The following is a 19355-nucleotide window of genomic DNA, read 5'->3' on the forward strand; positions in this document are numbered from 1 at the left end:
ATCCCACAGCTAGCTAGCTGTAGGTTACTCGGGATCCTGGGTGTGTTTTTTGTTTCCTTGGTTTTTTAAATTTTTTATTAAAGTATAGTTGACATACATACAACCTTATATGAGTTTCAGGTGTACAACATGGTTAGTCAACATTTATATACCTTACGAAGTGACCACCATAATACATCTAGTAACCATCTGTCACTGTATCAAGTTACTATGATACTATTGACTATATTCCCTATGTTGTACATTATATCCCTGTGGGATCCTCTTCTTTCACAGCAGAATAACTTCTGTGCATTGAGGAATACTAATTGAGGCTACTGCTTTTTGCCATTTAATTCAATTTTTCTGCAAACTGGAATTTGTTGGTTATTATTACAGGAAGGGTAGAGGCAGCAAAGCTGAATTGTTCCCTTTTATTCAACCCAAATCTTCTCACTTGCCTTTTTCCCTGTTTACATAACCCAGACCAGGCCTCCCACTACTTAGCATCTTAGGACTTAGCAGATGTCCAAAAATTTGGAAAGCGCTTGGAGGACTGTCACTAAGCCTAAATAAATCTTGGGAAGGAAAGAAGTAGAAAGTCTGAGTCAGATCCCAAGACTTTCTGATTATTTTTAAACAGAACACATACACACAACACACTTCCTTAGATAACAGTGAAGGTTATTTAAACGAAAACAATAGCCTGGCCTTAGCTGGTTTGGCTCAGTGGTTAGAACTTTGGCCTGTGGACTGAAGGGTCCCAGGTTCGATTCCAGTCAGTTGCAAGTACCTTGATTCCAGGCTTAATCCCTGGCCTATGTGCAGGAGGCAACCAATCAATGTGTCTCTTTCACATCGATGTTTCTCTCTCCCTTCTTTCTTTCTCTCCCTCTCTCCCCCTTCCACTCTCTCTGAAAAGCAATGGAAAAAATTTCCTCGGGTGAGGATTAAAAAGAAAGAAAATAATAGCCTGTAACTTTTTAGAAACCACACTACCAATAACTATCAAATTTTAAAATGTACACACCCTGTGAAAATTACAGATGATATCACTAGAGCATTGTTAAATACAAAAAGGTCCATAGATAAGGAACTAGTTAAATATATTCACTCACTGAAAGACTGCTGCTGTTAAAACTGAGTACACACTTTTCCAGAAAATAGAAGAGAAGGGAATACTTCCCACCTCATTCTATATGGCAATATGAAGCCAAAACCAACTAAGCATATCACAAGAAAAGCAAACCACAGACCAATATCCCTTAAGAATATAGATAGGAAAACAATGCTACCAAACTTAAACCAGTAACCTATATAAAGGATTTTACACTGTGATCAAGTGAGATTATGGGAATGCAACGTTGGTTCAACGTGAAAATCAACTAATGGAAGACATAAATCACATGACCATCTTATTAGATGCAAAAAGCATTTGGTAAAATCCAACACCCTTTCATGATAAGCATTCAACAAACTAAGAATGGAAGGGAACTTACTTCTTCAACTTAATAAAGGACATTTATGAAAAACTCACAGAAAGACTGAAAGCTTTCCCCCTAAGATCAGGAACAAGACCAAAATGTCTGCACTCACCACTTCCATTCAATGTTTTGTGTTTTTTTGTTTGTTAATACTCACCCAAGATATTTTTTCCATTGCTTTTTAGAGAGTGGAAGGGAAGGAAGTAGGGGGAGAGAGAGAAAGTGAAACATCAGTATGAGACACATTGATTGGTACATGCCCCTGGTGGGCAACTCAGGTATGTGCCCTTGACCAGGAATCGAACTGGGACCCTTCAGTCTGCAGGCTGACATTCTAACCACTGAGCCAAACCAGCCAGAGCTTCTAGTCAATGTTGTATGGGGTTCTAGCCATAGTAATTAGATAAGAAAAAGAATAAAAAGGCACCCAGATTGAGAAAAAGAGATAAAACTATATATTTGAAGATTATGTGATCTAATATATATATATATAGCCCTAAAGAATACATACACACAGAAAGAAATTAGAGGTAATAAGTTCAACAAGGTTGTAGGATACAAAGTCAATATACAAAACTAAATTTTATTTCTATACACAACAAATAATCTGAAAAGGGAATTAAGAAAATAATTTCATTTATAATAGCATCAAAATATAAAAATAATTAGGAATAGATTTAACCAAAGAAGTGCAAAACTTGTACACTGAAAACTATAGTACATTAGCTGTTTTTGTTTTTTTAAAGATGTTTTTATTGATTTAAGAGAGAGAGAAGCATCAACATGCGAGAGAAACATCCATCAGCTACCTCCCAACAGGGATAGAACCTGCAATCTGGGTATCTGTTCTGACAGGGAACCAAACCAGCGACCTCTTGATGCTCAGGAGGGCGCTCAACCATCTGAGCCACACCATCCAGGGCTATAGTACATTGTTGAAAGAAATTTAAGACCTAAATAAATGGGAAGGCACTCTGCTCATGGATTAGAAGACTTAATATTATTAAGATGACAGTACTCCCCAAAGCAATCTTCAGATTCAATGAAATTCCTATCAACATTCCACCAGTCTTTTTTGCACAAATGGACAAGAAAAAGCTAAAATTCATATGGAATTGCAAAGGGACCTCAAATAGCCAAAACAATTTTGAAAAAGAACAAAGTTGGAGGACTCACACTTCATGATTTCAAAATTTACTACCAATGCTATAGTGATCAAGACAGTGTGGTACTGGCATAAGGATGACATATAGATCAATAAAATTGAGAGTCCAGAAATAAACCCATGCATCTATGGTTAACTGATTTTCAACAAGGATGCTAGGACTATTAAATGGGGGAAAGAATATTCTTTTCAATAAATGGTGCTTGGATATCCACATGCAAAGTAATCAGTTTGGAATACTACCTCACATGCTGTGCAAAAATTAACTCAAAATGGATCAAAGACCTAACTATAAGAGGGAAATCTATAAAATTCTTAGAAAACACAGGGAAATCTTTGTGACCTTGGATTAGGCAATAGTCTATGAGATATACCAATAGAACAAGCAACCAAAGGAAATAATATATAAGTTAGTCTTCATCATAATTTACAACTTTTATACACTAAAGGACACTATCAAGAAAGTGAAAAGACAACCTAAGAGTGGGAGAAAATACTTACAAATCATAATCTGATGAGGATCTAGTATGCAGAATATAGAAAGGATCCTTACAATTCAACAATAAAGACAAACAATCCAAATGAAAACCAAGTAAAGGGCGTGAATAGACATTTCCCCAAAGAAGAAATACAAATTCCAATAAGCACATGAAAAGATGCTCAGTATCGTTGGATATTAGGAAAATGCAAATCAAAACCACAATGAGAGCCCTGGCTGGTGTGGCTTAGTTGGTTGGGGGACGTCCTATGCACCAAAAGGTTTGCTGGTTCAATTCCTAGTCAGGGCACATACCCGGATTTCAGGCTCAATCCCCAGTAGAGGGTGTGTAGGAGGCAGCCAATAATGTTCCACTCTCACATGGATGTGTCTCTCTCCCTCTCCCTTCCTCTCTAAAAAATCAATAAAAATATTTTTAAAAACCACAATGAGATACCACTTGACAACCACTATCAGGGCTATAATAATAAAGACCAACAATAACAAGTGTTGGAGAAGATGTGGACGAATTAGAACCCTCATTCATTACATGAGAATGTAAAATGGTGTAGCTGCTTTGAAGAATAGCTTGGCAGTTCCTCAAATAGACTTACCACATGACATACCAATTCCACTCCTAGGTATATAATCAAGACAACTGAAAAATGTCTATACAAAAATTTGTATATGAATGTTGATAGTAGTATTATTTAAAGTAGCCAAAGAGTAGAAACAACCAGATTGTCCATCAACTGATGAATGGATAAATAAAATGTGGTCTATCTGTACAATAGAATATTATTCAGCCATAATATGGAATAAAATAGTGATACATGCTACAACATGGATGAACCTTGAAAACATACTAAGTGAAAGAAGCCATAAGAAAGGTAACATATTAAATGATCCCATTTATATGAAATGTCTAAAGTGGGCAAACCATAGAGTTATAGATTAGTGATTGCCATTGGTTGAAGGAAGGGTGAGAAAGGAAAGATTGCTAATGGGTACAATGTTTCTTGTTGGGGTGAAGAAAATGTTCTGGAATTTATGGCAATAGTTGCACAACATTGGAATATACTAAAAACCACTGTATTGTACACTTTAAAAGGGTAAAAATGACTGATATCTTAATAAAAATTATACTGAATTTTTGTGATGGAAATATATTTTTTCCTATACAAATATAGGCCAAAATGTTGCACTGAAATATACATTACTGTGAAGTTTGAGTATTAAAATTCAAGAAGCTCCTGAGGAGTAAAATAGATATCCATGAGTTCATAGTAATATAAGCAAATGACTCAACAGATTAAAAAATGGGGAAGGGATAAATATTCCATCGGAAGGATCTTAATTAATGCAGAGGCCTGAGGGAAATAGAAAATCATCATTAGAAAACCACAGTAATAATTGCTGCAGTCAAGATCAATGGGTGAACGCTAAAATTAGTGAAACAGGATATTTGCATTGTCTCGAAAAACCTACCTCAAAATTTATTGATTACTGTGATGTTTTTAACATGACCTCAGATTTTTTTGATACCTCTCCCTCCTAGAGGTTTAATGCCCCTCCCCTTGAGCATGCATTGGACTTAGTGACTTGCTTCTTAACAAATAGAATATGGAAAATGTACAGTGAAAAAAACCTGCCAAACATCAATTTTACCTTAAAAGTGATCAAGGTTAATAGCACTAGTAGTAAGTCATGTTGAGATCATGTGCCTCTGATATGATGTAACAAGAGCACATCTTCTCTTGTAGTCTTCCCTTAAATCTATATTCTCAGTTTATTCATGAGAAAACAACAGACAAAGCCAACTGAGGGACATTCTACAAAATGCCTAGCCAGAACTCTTCTAAAGTGTCAAGGTTATAGAAAGACTGAAAAACTGTCAGTCGAAACTAGGGACACATGATGACTAAATGCAATGTGGTCTTCTAGATTGGACCCTGGAACAAAACAAAGACATTAGTGGGAAAATGGGAAATCCAAATCATGTCTGTAGTTAATAATACTGTACTAATGTTAATTTCTTAGTTTTGATTAATGTAGCATGGTTATGTAAGATGTTAACATTTGAGAGAGCTGGGTGAAGGGTATACAGGAATACTCTGCACTATCTTTGCAATACTTCTTTAAATCTTAAATGATAAAAAACAAAACAAAACAAAAAAAACCCAACAATTAAGAGCCACTCTACTGGAAAAGCATTAATACAGATAGGTTCTTTGGGGGTATAACTGTATCTGGTTCCTGGTTCTCCTTGCAGATATTAGGTAGGATAATACTTCCTTTGACATCAGGTAGGGCCATGTGACATGCTTTGCTATTTTATTTCCAGGAAGAAGATTTAGAGCCAGTTTTGGGTGTTTTTTTTTGGGGGGGGGGGTGCCACATTTTCTTTTTCTTTTTCTTGCCTTTATAGTCATTGAAGCACAGATCCATAATTGTGGAACTTATCCAGGCACTGGGAGATGCTGAAATTTGATGATAAGAATTCAGAAGATATTTAATATAAAACCATCTAATGTGTACATATTTACTTTAACCCAGAGTCTTTTCTTATCTTCACTCACCGCAACTATACTATGACCTCACTGTACATCTCCCAGATAAGAATAAAAAACGCTTCAAGTAGACCTGGCCAACAAGGCTGAAACTATTGAGCAAGTTAGTCTCTGCTTATATTTTATCCATCCCTATTTCTCCAGCCTTAGCTAGGGTGTTTTTACAGAATTTTTAGAGCATGGAAGACAACATCTAGGGCTTTCTCCTGTCCTTGGCCCATGCTTTCAGGGAGCAAAAAAAAAGGAACCAAACCAGCAATGTTTAGGATGGTGCCATGCTACGGTTCTCTGTGGCATTTGTGGGTAGGATTATGAATCATAAATTTCAAATTACCTTACCTTGGACTTCTAGTCACAAGGTACATATGGAGGAGGTGGTCTAGAAGGTCTAGAGCCCTTGTATGAGGCACATGAGAAAAGATGGGAGCACGACCTATGATTGACTTATCAGCTGATGATGTTCCTAATGTCTTCATCTCTGGGTGAGGGAGACCAGGAGGCATTGGTAGAAATAAGGTAAAGTCCCTCAGGTGATTTCTCCACGTAAAATCTGGAATCAGGGTGAAGTAAGAACAAACCTCTCCCACTCAACTGCCCAAATCCTCAAAACTCATTTCTAGACCAGAGTGCAGTGGTATTTCTCGGAGAGAACCCTACCAACCCAGGACAACACCCTGTAATAGCCCTGGCTTATCACATTCAGGTACTTGAATTCTTGGACAAAGAAGACCCTTAACCCTTCTTTCACCCTTAGAAAGAAAGGGCCTCAGGTAACTTTTTCTCCCATAAGATAGAATTACAGGAAAATAAGAAAGTTCTAGAACTTTTACTTAAGAGGATCGCAGTCCATGGTAAGTCCGTAAGTAAACACCTTCCACCTTTCAACTTGTTTTAACCTTTGTGAACTTTAATTTGAAAGAGATACACTTTTGCCCAGCCGGGCGTGGCTCAGCGGTTGAGTGTCGACCTGGGATCCAGGCGATCGGGGTTCAATTCCCGGTCAGGGCACATGCCCGGGTTGCGGGCTCCATCAATGGCTCATCATCGATGTTTCTGTCTCTCTCTCTCCCTCTCCTTTCCTCTCTCTAAAATCAATAAAGGTATATTTTAAAAAAAAGAGATACACTTTTGTGATCTCTTTCAAGAATGCAAACAACTATACTGACTTACGCTTGCAAGCCAAGCAGCGGGGCTGCTCTGGCAGAGGCTGTGAAAGCTGGAAGACCGCACCTGCTTTCAGTGCTCATTTGGGCAGTGAGTTCCGAGTAGATGGGACTGTTTCGCTAAGAGGAACCTAGTGTTTTCCTACTTCTATCGGTTCTTTCTAAAGGCCCTGACTGGGGGCACTATTGACTCACTCTTCCTTCCAGCTCTCCATTCAAATTCAGTGCTGGCCAACATCACTTTCATTCCTTCTCCAGGCAGGAGCGGCATCTTAGGCTCCGGGGCCCAGCAAATGACACAAGAATTTTAAAGCCTGGTTTCAAAGAATATCTACTAAAGATCTGGTTCACTTTCTTGCAGTTCTAGTAAAAATTACTGTTAAAGCAGAAAGAGTCCTGACCGGCATGGCTCAGGGTTAGATCGTTGGCCTGCAGACTTGAAGGGTCATGGGGTTCGATTCTGGTCAAGGGCATCCAAAAAAAAAAAGAAAGAAACAAAAGAAACATTATAACATCCATTTTCTTCCCTCTTGGTCCAAATCCATGTGAGAACACAGGGAGAACTGTATCTGAGATTTCCTGACACTTTATTTTTATAATTTTATCAAGAAAGTCGCCGCTGATGTCTTCAGACTTGCGCCTCCAGCACGAATGGTATCTCTGCTCTGAGTAGGGCACCTCATGCCCAGGATAGAAAGTACACATTGCCCTGCGCGTCCCCCACGGCGAGCTGCAGGACAGAGTCGGGCCCCAGCCAAGGCTCCAGGCAGCTCACCGCCCCTTCGCACCGGAACAGGCCCAACTACAAGGGGAACAAAAAAGAGGGAGATGAGAGCTACAGGCCTAGGGTCTCCTTACTAACTTCTTTTTCTCTCACATTAATGTTTTTTATTTAGAACAGGCCAGTCACACATTATTGCAAGAAGAGCAAAAGAAAAGAGAATTTTGATCTTTTGAACTTTCTTATCCCAAGTTTGCTCTCTTGTGACATCCCTTCGGCCCTCCTTGTGCATATACACACTTACCAGTTGCATGCTGGGTCTCTCCCACAGTTTAACATCTCTGTCCTTTGAAGCTGTCACCAGCAACTCAGGCAGCACATGGAGGGCTGTGACAGAGCCCGAGTGAATCTCAGAGAAGAAGGGGAAGCATATGGTGAGTTCTCTGAGCCTTAGTCGAGGAAGCATCAGGGTCAGGCCTGAAGCCTCTTACCCTATATTTGTGACCCTTCCCTTAAACTCACCTTTCTACGCTGCCGTGTCTTTAGACGTGGGTTTGTTGGCCAGCTGTACATATATGGGTCTGTTTCTGGAGTTTGGGTCTCAGGCATTTGTACTGGTTTCTGCCAGATGTTACCCGTGGTCCATTCTCCTTCAAGGGTGCATTTGGCCAGGTTCCACAGCATCCCATCAGAGCTGGCACACAGAAACGAGGACTCTACCGTTTCAAGGGCAGAGTTAGGTCTCAGGCTTTGAAGGATCCCCCCCCTCCCCCGCGCACCCTCACCTCCACCCCCACCTCTGGATTCCTCCGGTCCTCCCATCACCACTCACCAGATTCTGGTTTGGCCTCAGTTACTGATATTATGGTCCCACTAGGATTCTCCAAGTCCAGATCAAACTCCAGGCACTCTTCTAACTCTCCAGATTCCTTTGGCCTCTGTGAAAGGGCAGATCATTTCGTTTAGCCTATGCCTGTCACTTAACCCTGCCCAGACAAAAGCAACTGTTTTCTCTTCTGGACTGGCCAGGATTTTTTTTAAAAAACTAACCCGGAAACAGTAAAGTGCACAAATCTTAACTGTGCATCTTGATGAATTTTTACACATGTATACACATGTATATGTCCTACACATGTATGACCAGATCACGATGTAGAACATATCCATCACCCTGGAAAGTTGCCTTCATGCCCCTTCCCAGTCAATACCAGAGACCTCCAGCCCCAGAGCCAACAATATTCTGACTTCTGTCACTATAAATTAGTTTTGCTTGTTTTTAAGCTTCATTTAAGTCAAATAATGGAATATGTACTCTTTTATGTCTAGCTTCTTTCACCCAACCAAATGTCTATGAGATCTGTCTGTATTGTTCCAGAAACTAATACAGCGGTAAGGCAAGAGAAACAAAAAAAAATGCAGTTAATGAAAAACCTGGATTTATGGTTCCCCATGACTTTCTTAAACACTAGAATCTCTTTTTGTATCAATGAAATCTTAGTGGGAAACAATACATAATGCTCTTAAGTATAGCTGCTCCAGTTGAAGGAAGAGAAGGGGATTTGGAACCAACTGCCTTTACCTTTCTCTTATGCTCCATCATGGCCTCAAGGTTTTAAAATATTGGTTCTGGACAAATCTTTATTTTAACACACATTCAAACCAGACTTACCAAGACAGAAAGAATTCCAGGGGCCATTGGCTGCAGGACAAACACACCATAGTCCTGGTGGGTGGACAGCATCATAGGATGTTCTTTATAGCTGTTCCTGGTTTACAAGAAAGAGGCTGAGCCCAGGCGCCTCTCTGTAAGACCGCAGTGCTTGTTCTCAGTCAGACCCAACCTCAGGGGAACCAGGAACCCATTTTTCCTTTCTCCACCCTGAGAGGAAACTGCATTTTGGATCTTACCAGATTACGGAGGGAGCATCCCCTGGCTTCAAGTGCAGTAATTGCAAATCCGCCTTGGCCAAGATGAGGGAGTCACCATCTGGGGCCAGGCCCACACCTGTCAGGAACCCTAAGTCCTCCTGCAGAACTCGGTCCAGGTGAAGGCTGTAGCTCACAAAAGGCACATGGGAAGAGAAAGATCCTACTTCAGTCTACCTCTCAGGCTCCTCAGTCCCCCATGAAGTCCTCAGGAGTGAAGTAGGAAAGTAAATGCATCATCTTCCCTATTCTGTCTCTCCTTCTGTTTTTCTCATATCAGTATTCATCACCATCACCCCCTTACTTGCTCAAACTAGGAATCTCTAATATTCTTGTCTTTTCCTTCCCTCCTGACCTCCCACTGATCAATAAGCACTGTGGAGCCTACTTACAACACATGCCTCAATCTGTATCCTTCCCATCCCCACTGTCCTGGCCAGGACCCACATTACATCTTCCCTGACTGTAGCCACAGCTATGAGAGTGGCTTCCCTACCTTCAGTATCTCTCTACTACTATCCACCCTCCTTACTGCCACCCAAGTTCTCTTTCTAAAATCCAGATAATTATTCTGTTCAAAATTCTTAGCACTGTGTCCCCTACAGCCCAATCCCAGTTTATCTTTTCAATCTAAATCCCCACCCTCACCTCCCACCAAGAACTCAAAGACTTGGCTTATGTACTCAGAATACACCACACACTCTCGTGCCTCCGTGCCTTTTATTAATGCTACTTCCTCTTCCACATCTCCATTCCCTTCCCTCACTGGTCCAGAAAACTCCTACTCATTCTTTAAGTCCAACCTCAAATAGCAACTCTGTTGTAAACTATAAATTTCTCAAATTCTGCAGCCCCAGGGGATATGGACATATATGGAAATTATATATATATATTTTTTCTTTAGAGTAGCACTAATCACTCTGAATGCTGTTGACAGTTTACTTATATGCACACTCCTCTACTATGAGCTTTCTAATTAACAAATTAAGTTCACACTGCCTAACCCAGAGCTTAGCATAAAGTAGGCACTTAATAATTATTATTTAAATTGAGATGACAAGGAGCAGAAAACAGTTTCCCAGGGACTTTTTTCTGCCTAGTAACTAACATCCTGTTGACCTAGTTCAGAAGCAAAGGTGCAGCAATTTGAGTAAAATCCTGGCTGTAAGGAGACTGCCGTTCTTATCACGTTAACCCAGCTGCTTTGTTTCACCTGAAATTTCTGGGTGTTGAATCCTTCTGCAGCTCCACATGCCACTCGCTGACTTTTTCATCAGCACTGACAACAACCAAGGTGTTTGCCGAGCGCCAGATTAGAGCACTGATGCGGCCTGGAGCCTGGCGTACACAACAAGTTCATTTCAGTATTTCTGAGAAACAGGATTTCACCCTCTTTCCTCTCCCAGGCATCTATACAACCTCCAACCTGGGCATGTACCATTAAATACATAGCCTGGTCAGAATTCACATAGATAAGGAACTGAGGTTGCCCAACTCACCTGTCCTGTGGCCACCGCCTTAGCTTCCTGCCATAAGGTTAGTTCCCCAGCTTGATTCCCAGACACTGCCACAGAGCCATCTGGGGCCCAGGCCACGGCTGTGACGGCTGCAGGACTCCTAGGCATGTTTGTCTCGTCTGAAGAAGAGAGAAGTAGCAATCATTAGGAGCTGGACTACTGCTGGGATACAAGAGGAGATATCAGGCTACTCTTGACCTTCTTGGTCCCAGTTACACAACCCTCTTTCATACCTTGACTCTCTCCACGTCTCACTCACCTGCCTCCTTGGGTACCTGCCAGAGCCGTATAGAACCATCCTCTGAGGAGGTCAGCAGGAGGCCCGAGGCCTCTGAAACAGCAGCTGCATTGATTGGGCCACTGTGTCCCAGGAGGGTGTGTGTTTGAAACACCTAAGAAGAAAGGATGGAGATGGAACAATAGGGGTTGACACACAGAAGATCATCTGCTATTCCTTTTCTACCTCCTGCACTCCAGTCCTTTCAGGGAACTCACCAAGAGTGGATGCCACAACCGTGTGACCCCATCCAGTCCAACAGTCACCACCATAAGCTCTGAGCCAGGCTGGCAAGCTGATGAGACAGAGAGAATGAGTGAGAAGGGGGGAAGCAGAGGAGAAGGGAGGAGGCGGCAGGTGAGGGAAGGCAGCTCATGTCTCATCACCTGCACGGGGCTCCAGAGTGGCTGCACAATGGCTGATGGGTCCTGAGTGAGCAGGGATGCTGGTCAGCTCCACGCCCCGATGGTCCCATACTTTCAAGGTCCCATCCCGGCCCACAGACACCACGTGCTCTTCCTGCCCCAGAGGAGAGTCACACTAAGCAAGACATGGGATGTACAACTCCCACCACAGAGCTGTGAGCTGAACATTAGGGGCTTAGAAGATGTTAGAGTGAGGAGAACTGGGGACATAAAGCTGGGGGGCTCAGGGCTGCAATCCTCCCACGAGGTCATACATCTAAGATGCTGTGTTTTCATGCTTGCCCTTCCCTCACACCAACCCTCAGCCTCAACACCCTAATCCTGCTCTGATCTGGGCCCAAGCACCTCATTCTTTATACCTCTTTGCCTTGGGATTAGATACCCAATGCATCGTCTCCCAAAGCACCCTTGGCCTTCTCAGAGACCCCGGGGTACTCTGTATTCCCTTCTCACCACGGCCACAACGGCGCTCACGGCACTCTGATGACCCAGGAACTGACCAAGCTGCTGTCCCAATGCTGGGTCCCACAGCCCCACAGAGCCATCACTGGAGCAGGAGATCTGCAGTGTCAGAGGTCAGAGGAGTGGGGGTATCAGCATCCCTCCAGCATTTCTGTATGCTCATCATGGAGGGCACTAGCCTTGTGACTGAGAGCAGGCTACCCTGGCTTCAAATCCTAGCTCCACCATTCATTACTTTGTGACCTGGGCCAAGTTCATCTCTCTGAGCCTTAGGTTTCTATCTGACCAGGATAATGACAGTGTACCTATCTGCTGTGGTTACTGTGAGGCTGATGCATCTACAGATAAAGGATTTAGCCACAGCTGCCTGGCACACAATGAACACTGTAGCTATTGTCTTTGTTATTAATAGAGTGTCAGTCAACAAACTCAGACAAAGGTAAAAAGTCTGCAATGCCTGGCTACCTAGAAGGCAGGGGAAGGACAAACCATGACAAGTTTATTCAACTTACTCTCATTCCTCCCTCATCTCTTTTTGAGAACAACCTGGGGACTCTCCATTGGAAAACTAGGCTTCACCAACCTCTAGTCATAATGTGAGACTCATTTCTGCCTTAGAACAAAGAAATAACAGTAGTACCCTTTACTGCAGGGATGGGGCATCCTAAGCCTCCAGGAGAGAGTTTTGTGCTCTTGTCAAGAGCATGAGCTTTCTATCAGAAAGTTTACTGGCTCAGCTTTATCACTTAGGTAGCCTTGGAAATGTTCTTTAAACTATCTGAGTTCAATGTCCTGGTCTGTGAAATAGCTATAATAGTAGTATCTCCTTTACAGGGCGTTGTAAAGATTAAGTGAGACAATATAAGCAAAGAGCTTAGTCCAATGCCTGGCACATACTGCCCAATAAATGTTAGCTATTACTGTTATAAACGGGTGTCAGGAAAGGATCAGATGGGGACTATTGTCCTCCCCCAGGAGCCCTACTGAGCTTTGCACCTACTGTTCACTCACCAGTAGGTTGTCTTTGGTCCAGGCACAGCCAGTGACCCAGTCACGGTGACAGGCAGGGAAGGAGCAAATCAGAACAGGGGCCGTGGGTGTCCTCACATCCCAGCAGAGGAGACTCTGGAAAGGTCCCAAAGGATGGAGGAGTGAGGACCATGGGAGAGAGGGAGGAAGACCAGGACCATCACAGGCAAGAGGTTTTAAGGGAAGAGAGGGTATCGAGGGAGGGAGGTGGGTAGATCCAGCACAGGTTTGACAAAGCAAAAAGCCAGAGGAAGCAACAAGAATTGGGCTGTTCAGGAATCCAGGAACCAGGGGGCTGGGGACCCAGGGGGAGAAGGGCCCAGGGTTGCATCCTTTCGAGGCTCACCCGATCCCGGCCCCCGGTGGCCAGGCTGCAGCCATCAGTGCTGAAGCTACAGCAGTTTACGGGGCCCGTATGTCCCTGGAGTTCAGTGGCACAGGGAAAGTCTTCTGCCTTTTGTGGCAGTGTCAGCAACTGCCTTGGCCACAGCCGCACTGTGAAATCCTCTGCATTGGAAATAGGGAGAGAGAAAGATACCCTGAAAGAAGCAGGGAGGCAGGTCTAGAAGCCAAAGACAAAGGCAATCATGAGGGCTGAGGGCGAGGTCTGAGGGCACAGCTCCAAGGGAGGGAAGCAGTGAGTCACAGCTATGGCGAGGCCCTGGACAAAGGTCAGACGTCACTTGAGTACACAGGACAGGATGCCAGGCACTTCCAGCCCGGGCTCTACAGCTGTCTCTATCTAATTCCGTGCTGCACCGCCAGACCCTCCCCTTTCCAAATACCCACTGTCACTTGGATCAAGCCTCCTACCTAGAGAGGACTGAGGCCACTCTGCATTATCACCTCCACATCTCTCTTACCTCCTGAGGGAAACCCATCCCCTTACACAGCAAAGTTTCCCATTGGCAGGAACTCGAAGGATCATAGGAATCACAAAGAGGTCCCAGCATCAGGGTTAGGGAAGGAGGAGAAACAGTCTATACTAATTGTGCAAGATAAATGCATTTAAAAGGACTTTTAAAGTTTTAAAAAAGTTTTTTACATGCGGGTATTTTCAATGATTCAGAGCCCTGCCCACTGCCCAGCAGTACCTGAGGCAGAGGCCAAGAGTTCATGGGAGGTGGCCAGTCCCAGCACAGGCTTCTGGTATCTGGACAGGAGCCAGAGAGACTGAAGGGAGCTTTGCTTGAGGGCCCAGGCCTGCAGGGATCCATCTTCTGCACCACTCACCAACACCTCAGGGCTTAGCCAGGCCAGTGCAGACACTGCCACATCTAGTGCTTGACACTGAGCCCCCTGGGAACCTAGAGAATGAGAGGAAACAAGAGAGGAAGATTCCTGGAAAGGAAGGGGCCACTTTCCAAAGGCTCAAACACCCCATCTTTTCGCCCTTTGTACCTGAAGATATTTTGTAGATCCTGATGCCATCGGCTCGGTACCCAACAGCCACCAGATGACCATCTGGGCTGAGAGCCACAGAGAGGGCAGGCGAGAGAGAAAGGGAACCCAGGTACCCACGGGGCTGACCCAGAGACCCGGACCACACCTGAACCTGAGGGCCAATAAAAGGGCTTAAAGATACTCCACTTCCACCCCAGAGTTACAGCCAACCTGCTAAAGTCCTCCTTCCAGACACTCTTCTCCTGAGAGCTAGCTGCTGGCAAGCACACCCGCATGCTTCTCCCTGAAGCTCACACCAGCCGAGCTATCTCCACAGTCCCCTCAACAAAGGCCCAACCTCACCCAACATTCCCTGCCTTTGCGACCCCCTCCCTGGAACCCACCTCCAGCCCTCTGACACCTGACCTTGCCATCCTCTCCGGCCGTCAATAACTGGCACCCAGCACGCAGGAAAAGGGCAGCGGCCACAAAGCCATCGTGGGCAGGGAAGGCAGCCAGGCGTGCTCCCTTCTGCCAAGCCCACAGCTCCACCATCCTGTCCAGCCGGCCCACAGCCACGACCTGCCCAGGCCCATTGAAGGCCAAGGTACAGACAGAGGCTCCTGGAGCTCCCAGTTCCTACACAGGGAGGTAGAAATGGAAATGTCAGGGCCTGCTCTCAACACAGCCCAAAGTGATACAAAATGTGGACATCCATCATTGCCTACCTTCTGTTCCCACCCTTCTGTATTCCTCCCCCAGGGCTACACAGGATTTTCTCACCTTGGTGACTTTGAGCCCATCCACCTGGAAGAAGATGAAGCTGCCAGACCAGCTGCCTATGGCTATCACCTGCCCCTCTGGGTGAAAAGCAACACAATTCACGGGTTTGGGAGAGGTGTGCTGGGAGGCCAGCTGCCCATGGACTGTGTCCCAGAGCTGGAGGAGAGAAAGGGGAGGTGTCAGGTGCCGGAGAGAGATGCCTGAGTTCCTCAGTCCTACAGCTCCAGGGACCACTTTGTCCAGTCCCCACCCTCAGCAGGGAAGGCCTCCCCAGGCCAAGCAGTCAGCAGCCTCTGCCATTCTGACAGAACCTCCCACTCCCTGGGCTGACTCAGTGCTTAGAGCAACTCTGACTACCACGGAGCTCAGTCATTACCTTTAGGCACCCCCCTAGGCACACAGTGGCCAGCAGCCGGCGATCTGGGCTCAGGCAGCAGCCGCTGATTTGGTACTGGTGAGCCTTCGTCTGTAGCACCCTATCCAAGGGAGACAGAGTCAGGCCCCGGGGCCCTCTGGCCACAGGCTTCCCCTCACTCCCCACTCCCTGGGCTTCCCACAGACAGGGAAGGCCCTCACTCCAAGACATGGGAGAGTCCTTACCGACAACCATGCTGCAGGTCCCAGAGCTCCAGGAGCCCATCAAAGGCAGTAAGAAAGAGGAAATTGTCCGAGAGGAACGAACAAGAGGAGACCCCATCACAGCCACTCACCATAGATTTCTCCTCCTGTGAAGGTGAGGGGGGAAGTGTGTTCAGAACACTCCCTTGACCGCCCCCACCCCCACCCCATGTCCAGCCACTCCAAGCCCCAAGCAAAAAGGAGGCCATGGCAAGAAGGGCTGGAATCCCTGGGTCTCTACATTCTCTACATAAGTCTCCAAGTGTGGCTCTCTGGCCCCATATCAGGAACACCTGTTAAAAGTATAAAGCTTTGGGGCCTACTCTAGACCTAGGCCAAGCGCAGGTCCAAGTAGGGCCTTGTGATCCAAGTGGAGTCACAACTTGTCCCCACTCCAAATCCCATATGTATCCCCAAACCAGAGAAGAATTTGATGGGCCTGCATAGGGAACGAGGTTACATGTATGCATACATATGGGAGACAAGATATGGGTAGAAAGATGAGAGACCCACCTCTCCAGACTTGAAGCACTTTCTGCTGCAATCATTCCAGCAATTTACAGGAAACCGTCCCCCATGTCTTTGCTCAGGCTCCCCCTAACTCAACCCGGAAGGCCTGCCCTTCTCTGTCCTATCTCCTACGGGCACTATACAACTCACTCAGCTCTGATCTATGAGACATGGCTATGTTTTGGTTCCTTTTTACCTGCTATGTCTTATCTTTCAACAAAACTACTTGGCAGGCAAAGACAATGTCCTTGCAATGCCTATGAAGTGCCTTGAATAGAAGGTATATGGCAAATATTTGCTGAGTGATTGATTTTGCCCCAAGCCCTTTTGATCTGATGTGAGGGAAGTAAAGTTACTGAATCAAACAGGATGATAGCAGGTGGGCTTGGCCTGTCTAGGGTCTCAGGGCAGTCTGTGAGGCCTTTCCGAGGTAAACTGCCCCACACTGAGTGTCATACCTGCCAGGTTCTCAGGTCCAACAGGTAAACTGTGCCATTGGCAGTGCCCACAGCAGCTCTTTGCCCACTGGGAGAGAAGGCAACGGCTGTGGGGGATGAGGAAACTGCCAGGGACAGGCTGGAGCTAGAGAAAGAGCAGGAAGAAAGGGAGGAAATGAGGAATGAGGGGAAGGAAGCAAGTGGGAATTCATTTCTGCATTTCTATGACTGAGTCCCCCTCTCCACGGTGACTCTGTCTGATATCTCTATTCTCCAGTCTCAGAAAGGGCTGCAGCTTGCAGCTCTGGTGGGCTTGCGAGGGTCTGGGATTAAGTTTCTTACCTTTGCTGGCCCCCCATAGTGTGGGGTTTATTAAGCCATTGTAGCGTGTGCTGGAGGTGCCATCGCTGAGAGAGCTGGGGGGCCTGGCGACAAAGAGGAGAGTCCAGAGGCTGGTTGGCTGCCTGCTGAGGCAGAAGCAGGGGGTACTGACTGAGGACTGGAGCCTGCTGCTTCAGGAAGGTGTGAAATACAGCAATGTCAGCCTCAGGGAGCTTTTGTTCCTCTTCAGGGACTGTGGAAGCTATAGAAGAGATGCAGAGGATCATTGGGAGCCAGCCTGGCCCCCATGAACCCCAGCACCAATACGTGTATCTAAAATGATAAGTCTCAAAGTGTGGCTCTCTGGCTCCACATCAGAAACATCTGTTAAAAGTACAAATCTCTGGGCTCCACTCCAGTCCTAGGTAAGCAGAATCTGTGGACCCAGACTTCTTCAATTTGAATAAGTTTCCCAGGTAATTTTTTTAAAAAATATATCTTTATTGATTTCAGAGAGAGGAAAGGAGAGGGAGAGGGAGAGACAGAAACATCAATGATGAGACAGTCACCGATTGAGCCCATGACCTGGGCATGTGCCTTGACCGGGAATTGAACCCCGATCGCCTGGGTCCTAGGTCGACGCTCAACCGCTAAGCCACACCCGGCCAGGCTCCCAGGTAATTTTATACCCTCTAAATAAAGTTTGAGAACCTCTAATCTAAGAGATTTAGGCAAAAGGTCTCCCTACACTCACTTGTTTATCCTCTTGGCATTTCCTACTTGGAATGGAAATTAGATTGTTCTTTCCATTACAACTCTCTCTGAGCAGGGCCCCCATGAACATACCCAGGGACCCTGTATCTCAAAGAAGAAGCCACCCAGAGACCATCTCACCATAGAGGGCATGGGCTTCCAGAAGCCGAGCGATCAGACCCAATTCCAGGTGTGCAGCCACCACGTGGAGATTGGTGAGGAACTTTGCAAGAAGGCTGCGGTTCCCGCTCTGGAGCTGAGAGGGCCAGAGTGGATTTGTTAGGGATGTGAAGAGGCTGGTGAGGAGGGACAATCTAGTCTTAGACCTGCCTGTGCAGCTGGGACCTAGACCTCGGAGCTGGGACAAAGGACCTGAAAGAGGAGGGCAGGAAAACCAAAAGGAGAAAAGGGGGAATTTGAGAGGGGTACTGGCAACAGTGATGGGGGTGGTCAAGGGAGAGAGGCGTCTCAGAGCAGTCAAAGCAGGTGATTGGGAGAAGGTGCCAGTGGGATGTGGGGACTAACCAGGTGGTAAGGCAGGTCCTCCAGAGCCTCAGGGGGGCAACTTCGGAAGGTGCCTGAGGCATCAGGGTCACAGGTCTTCCAGAGCTGAGCTGGAGGTATGAGTCAGAGGAAGGGGCATTGAGATGAGTTCAGCCCTGAAGCATCTCCAAAGATCACATTCCCTCAGACGATAGCAAGCCATCCACCCACTGAGGTGGTAGGTGAGAGGCCAGTAAAGGGAGCAGCAGTGGGTGGTCCTGGCCTTTGGGCCCAGGCCCCACACTAATTGGGGCTATAGCTACCTGCTATGAGGACATGTGCTGTGCTTTCCAGCTCCAGCCTCTTCCCGTATCGACATTTAGCTGCTGTCCTCAGGGGCCCATCAGGCAGGCAGAGCCGGGCACCAGGCCTCTCCAGAGGGCCCTCCCCTAGCAAACTGTCCTCATGTGAGGGAGAGAAGGAAGGAAAAGAGAGGGAGGAAGCCTGTCAGTGAGCATCCTGGTACAGCTGTGGGCTCCCATTCCCACCTCAAACAGTAGTAAGTTGAGTGGCAGGCATTCAGGGTCTGGGAGCCAGGTGTCAGTGCTATGCAGAGGGAGGGTGGGGTGAAGAAGAGATCACATGGGGCCTGATTCAAAGACAGGGAGACAGCTAGGGGCACCTGTACCTGCGCAGACTCTGGAGGAGGTAGGCAAATGGGCCCATGGGGTAGGGATCCCCACTGTTACCAGCAGCCACTGCTTCTTCCCAGGTCTTGGTCCCTCTGGGAAGAACCTGCCATGCACTCAGCACTCCATGCAGCTGGTCCACAGTCAGACCTAAAAATGCAAGCTCTCTGAGGCCCCCACCA

The 19355-nt window shown here is 45.9% G+C and overlaps 1 protein-coding gene across 1 annotated transcript in view; it reads right to left on the minus strand.

Moving 5' to 3' along the window:
• Positions 1-7337: 7337 nt before the first annotated feature.
• The window catches only part of TEP1 (telomerase associated protein 1), a 32942-nt gene continuing 20924 nt past the window's right edge, over positions 7338-19355 (minus strand). Inside the window, exons 29-54 of the mRNA XM_016199551.2 lie at positions 19173-19323; positions 18808-18941; positions 18527-18615; positions 18143-18257; positions 17270-17510; positions 16949-17072; positions 15963-16087; positions 15739-15838; positions 15363-15518; positions 15006-15218; positions 14598-14751; positions 14291-14503; positions 13543-13703; positions 13179-13292; positions 12159-12266; positions 11667-11799; positions 11499-11575; positions 11263-11395; positions 10986-11122; positions 10700-10824; positions 9469-9612; positions 9230-9326; positions 8393-8498; positions 8083-8276; positions 7865-7969; positions 7338-7641 (exon numbers count right to left, since the gene is read on the minus strand). Coding sequence (XP_016055037.2) covers positions 7519-7641; positions 7865-7969; positions 8083-8276; positions 8393-8498; positions 9230-9326; positions 9469-9612; positions 10700-10824; positions 10986-11122; positions 11263-11395; positions 11499-11575; positions 11667-11799; positions 12159-12266; positions 13179-13292; positions 13543-13703; positions 14291-14503; positions 14598-14751; positions 15006-15218; positions 15363-15518; positions 15739-15838; positions 15963-16087; positions 16949-17072; positions 17270-17510; positions 18143-18257; positions 18527-18615; positions 18808-18941; positions 19173-19323 — 3572 coding nt within the window. The 3' untranslated portion in view covers positions 7338-7518. The remainder of the gene's footprint in view (positions 7642-7864; positions 7970-8082; positions 8277-8392; positions 8499-9229; positions 9327-9468; positions 9613-10699; positions 10825-10985; positions 11123-11262; positions 11396-11498; positions 11576-11666; positions 11800-12158; positions 12267-13178; positions 13293-13542; positions 13704-14290; positions 14504-14597; positions 14752-15005; positions 15219-15362; positions 15519-15738; positions 15839-15962; positions 16088-16948; positions 17073-17269; positions 17511-18142; positions 18258-18526; positions 18616-18807; positions 18942-19172; positions 19324-19355) is intronic.

This window comes from Miniopterus natalensis, chromosome 1 (assembly GCF_054644295.1).
Source record: "Miniopterus natalensis isolate mMinNat1 chromosome 1, mMinNat1.hap1, whole genome shotgun sequence".
In the NCBI taxonomy this organism is placed as follows: Eukaryota; Metazoa; Chordata; class Mammalia; order Chiroptera; family Miniopteridae; genus Miniopterus; species Miniopterus natalensis.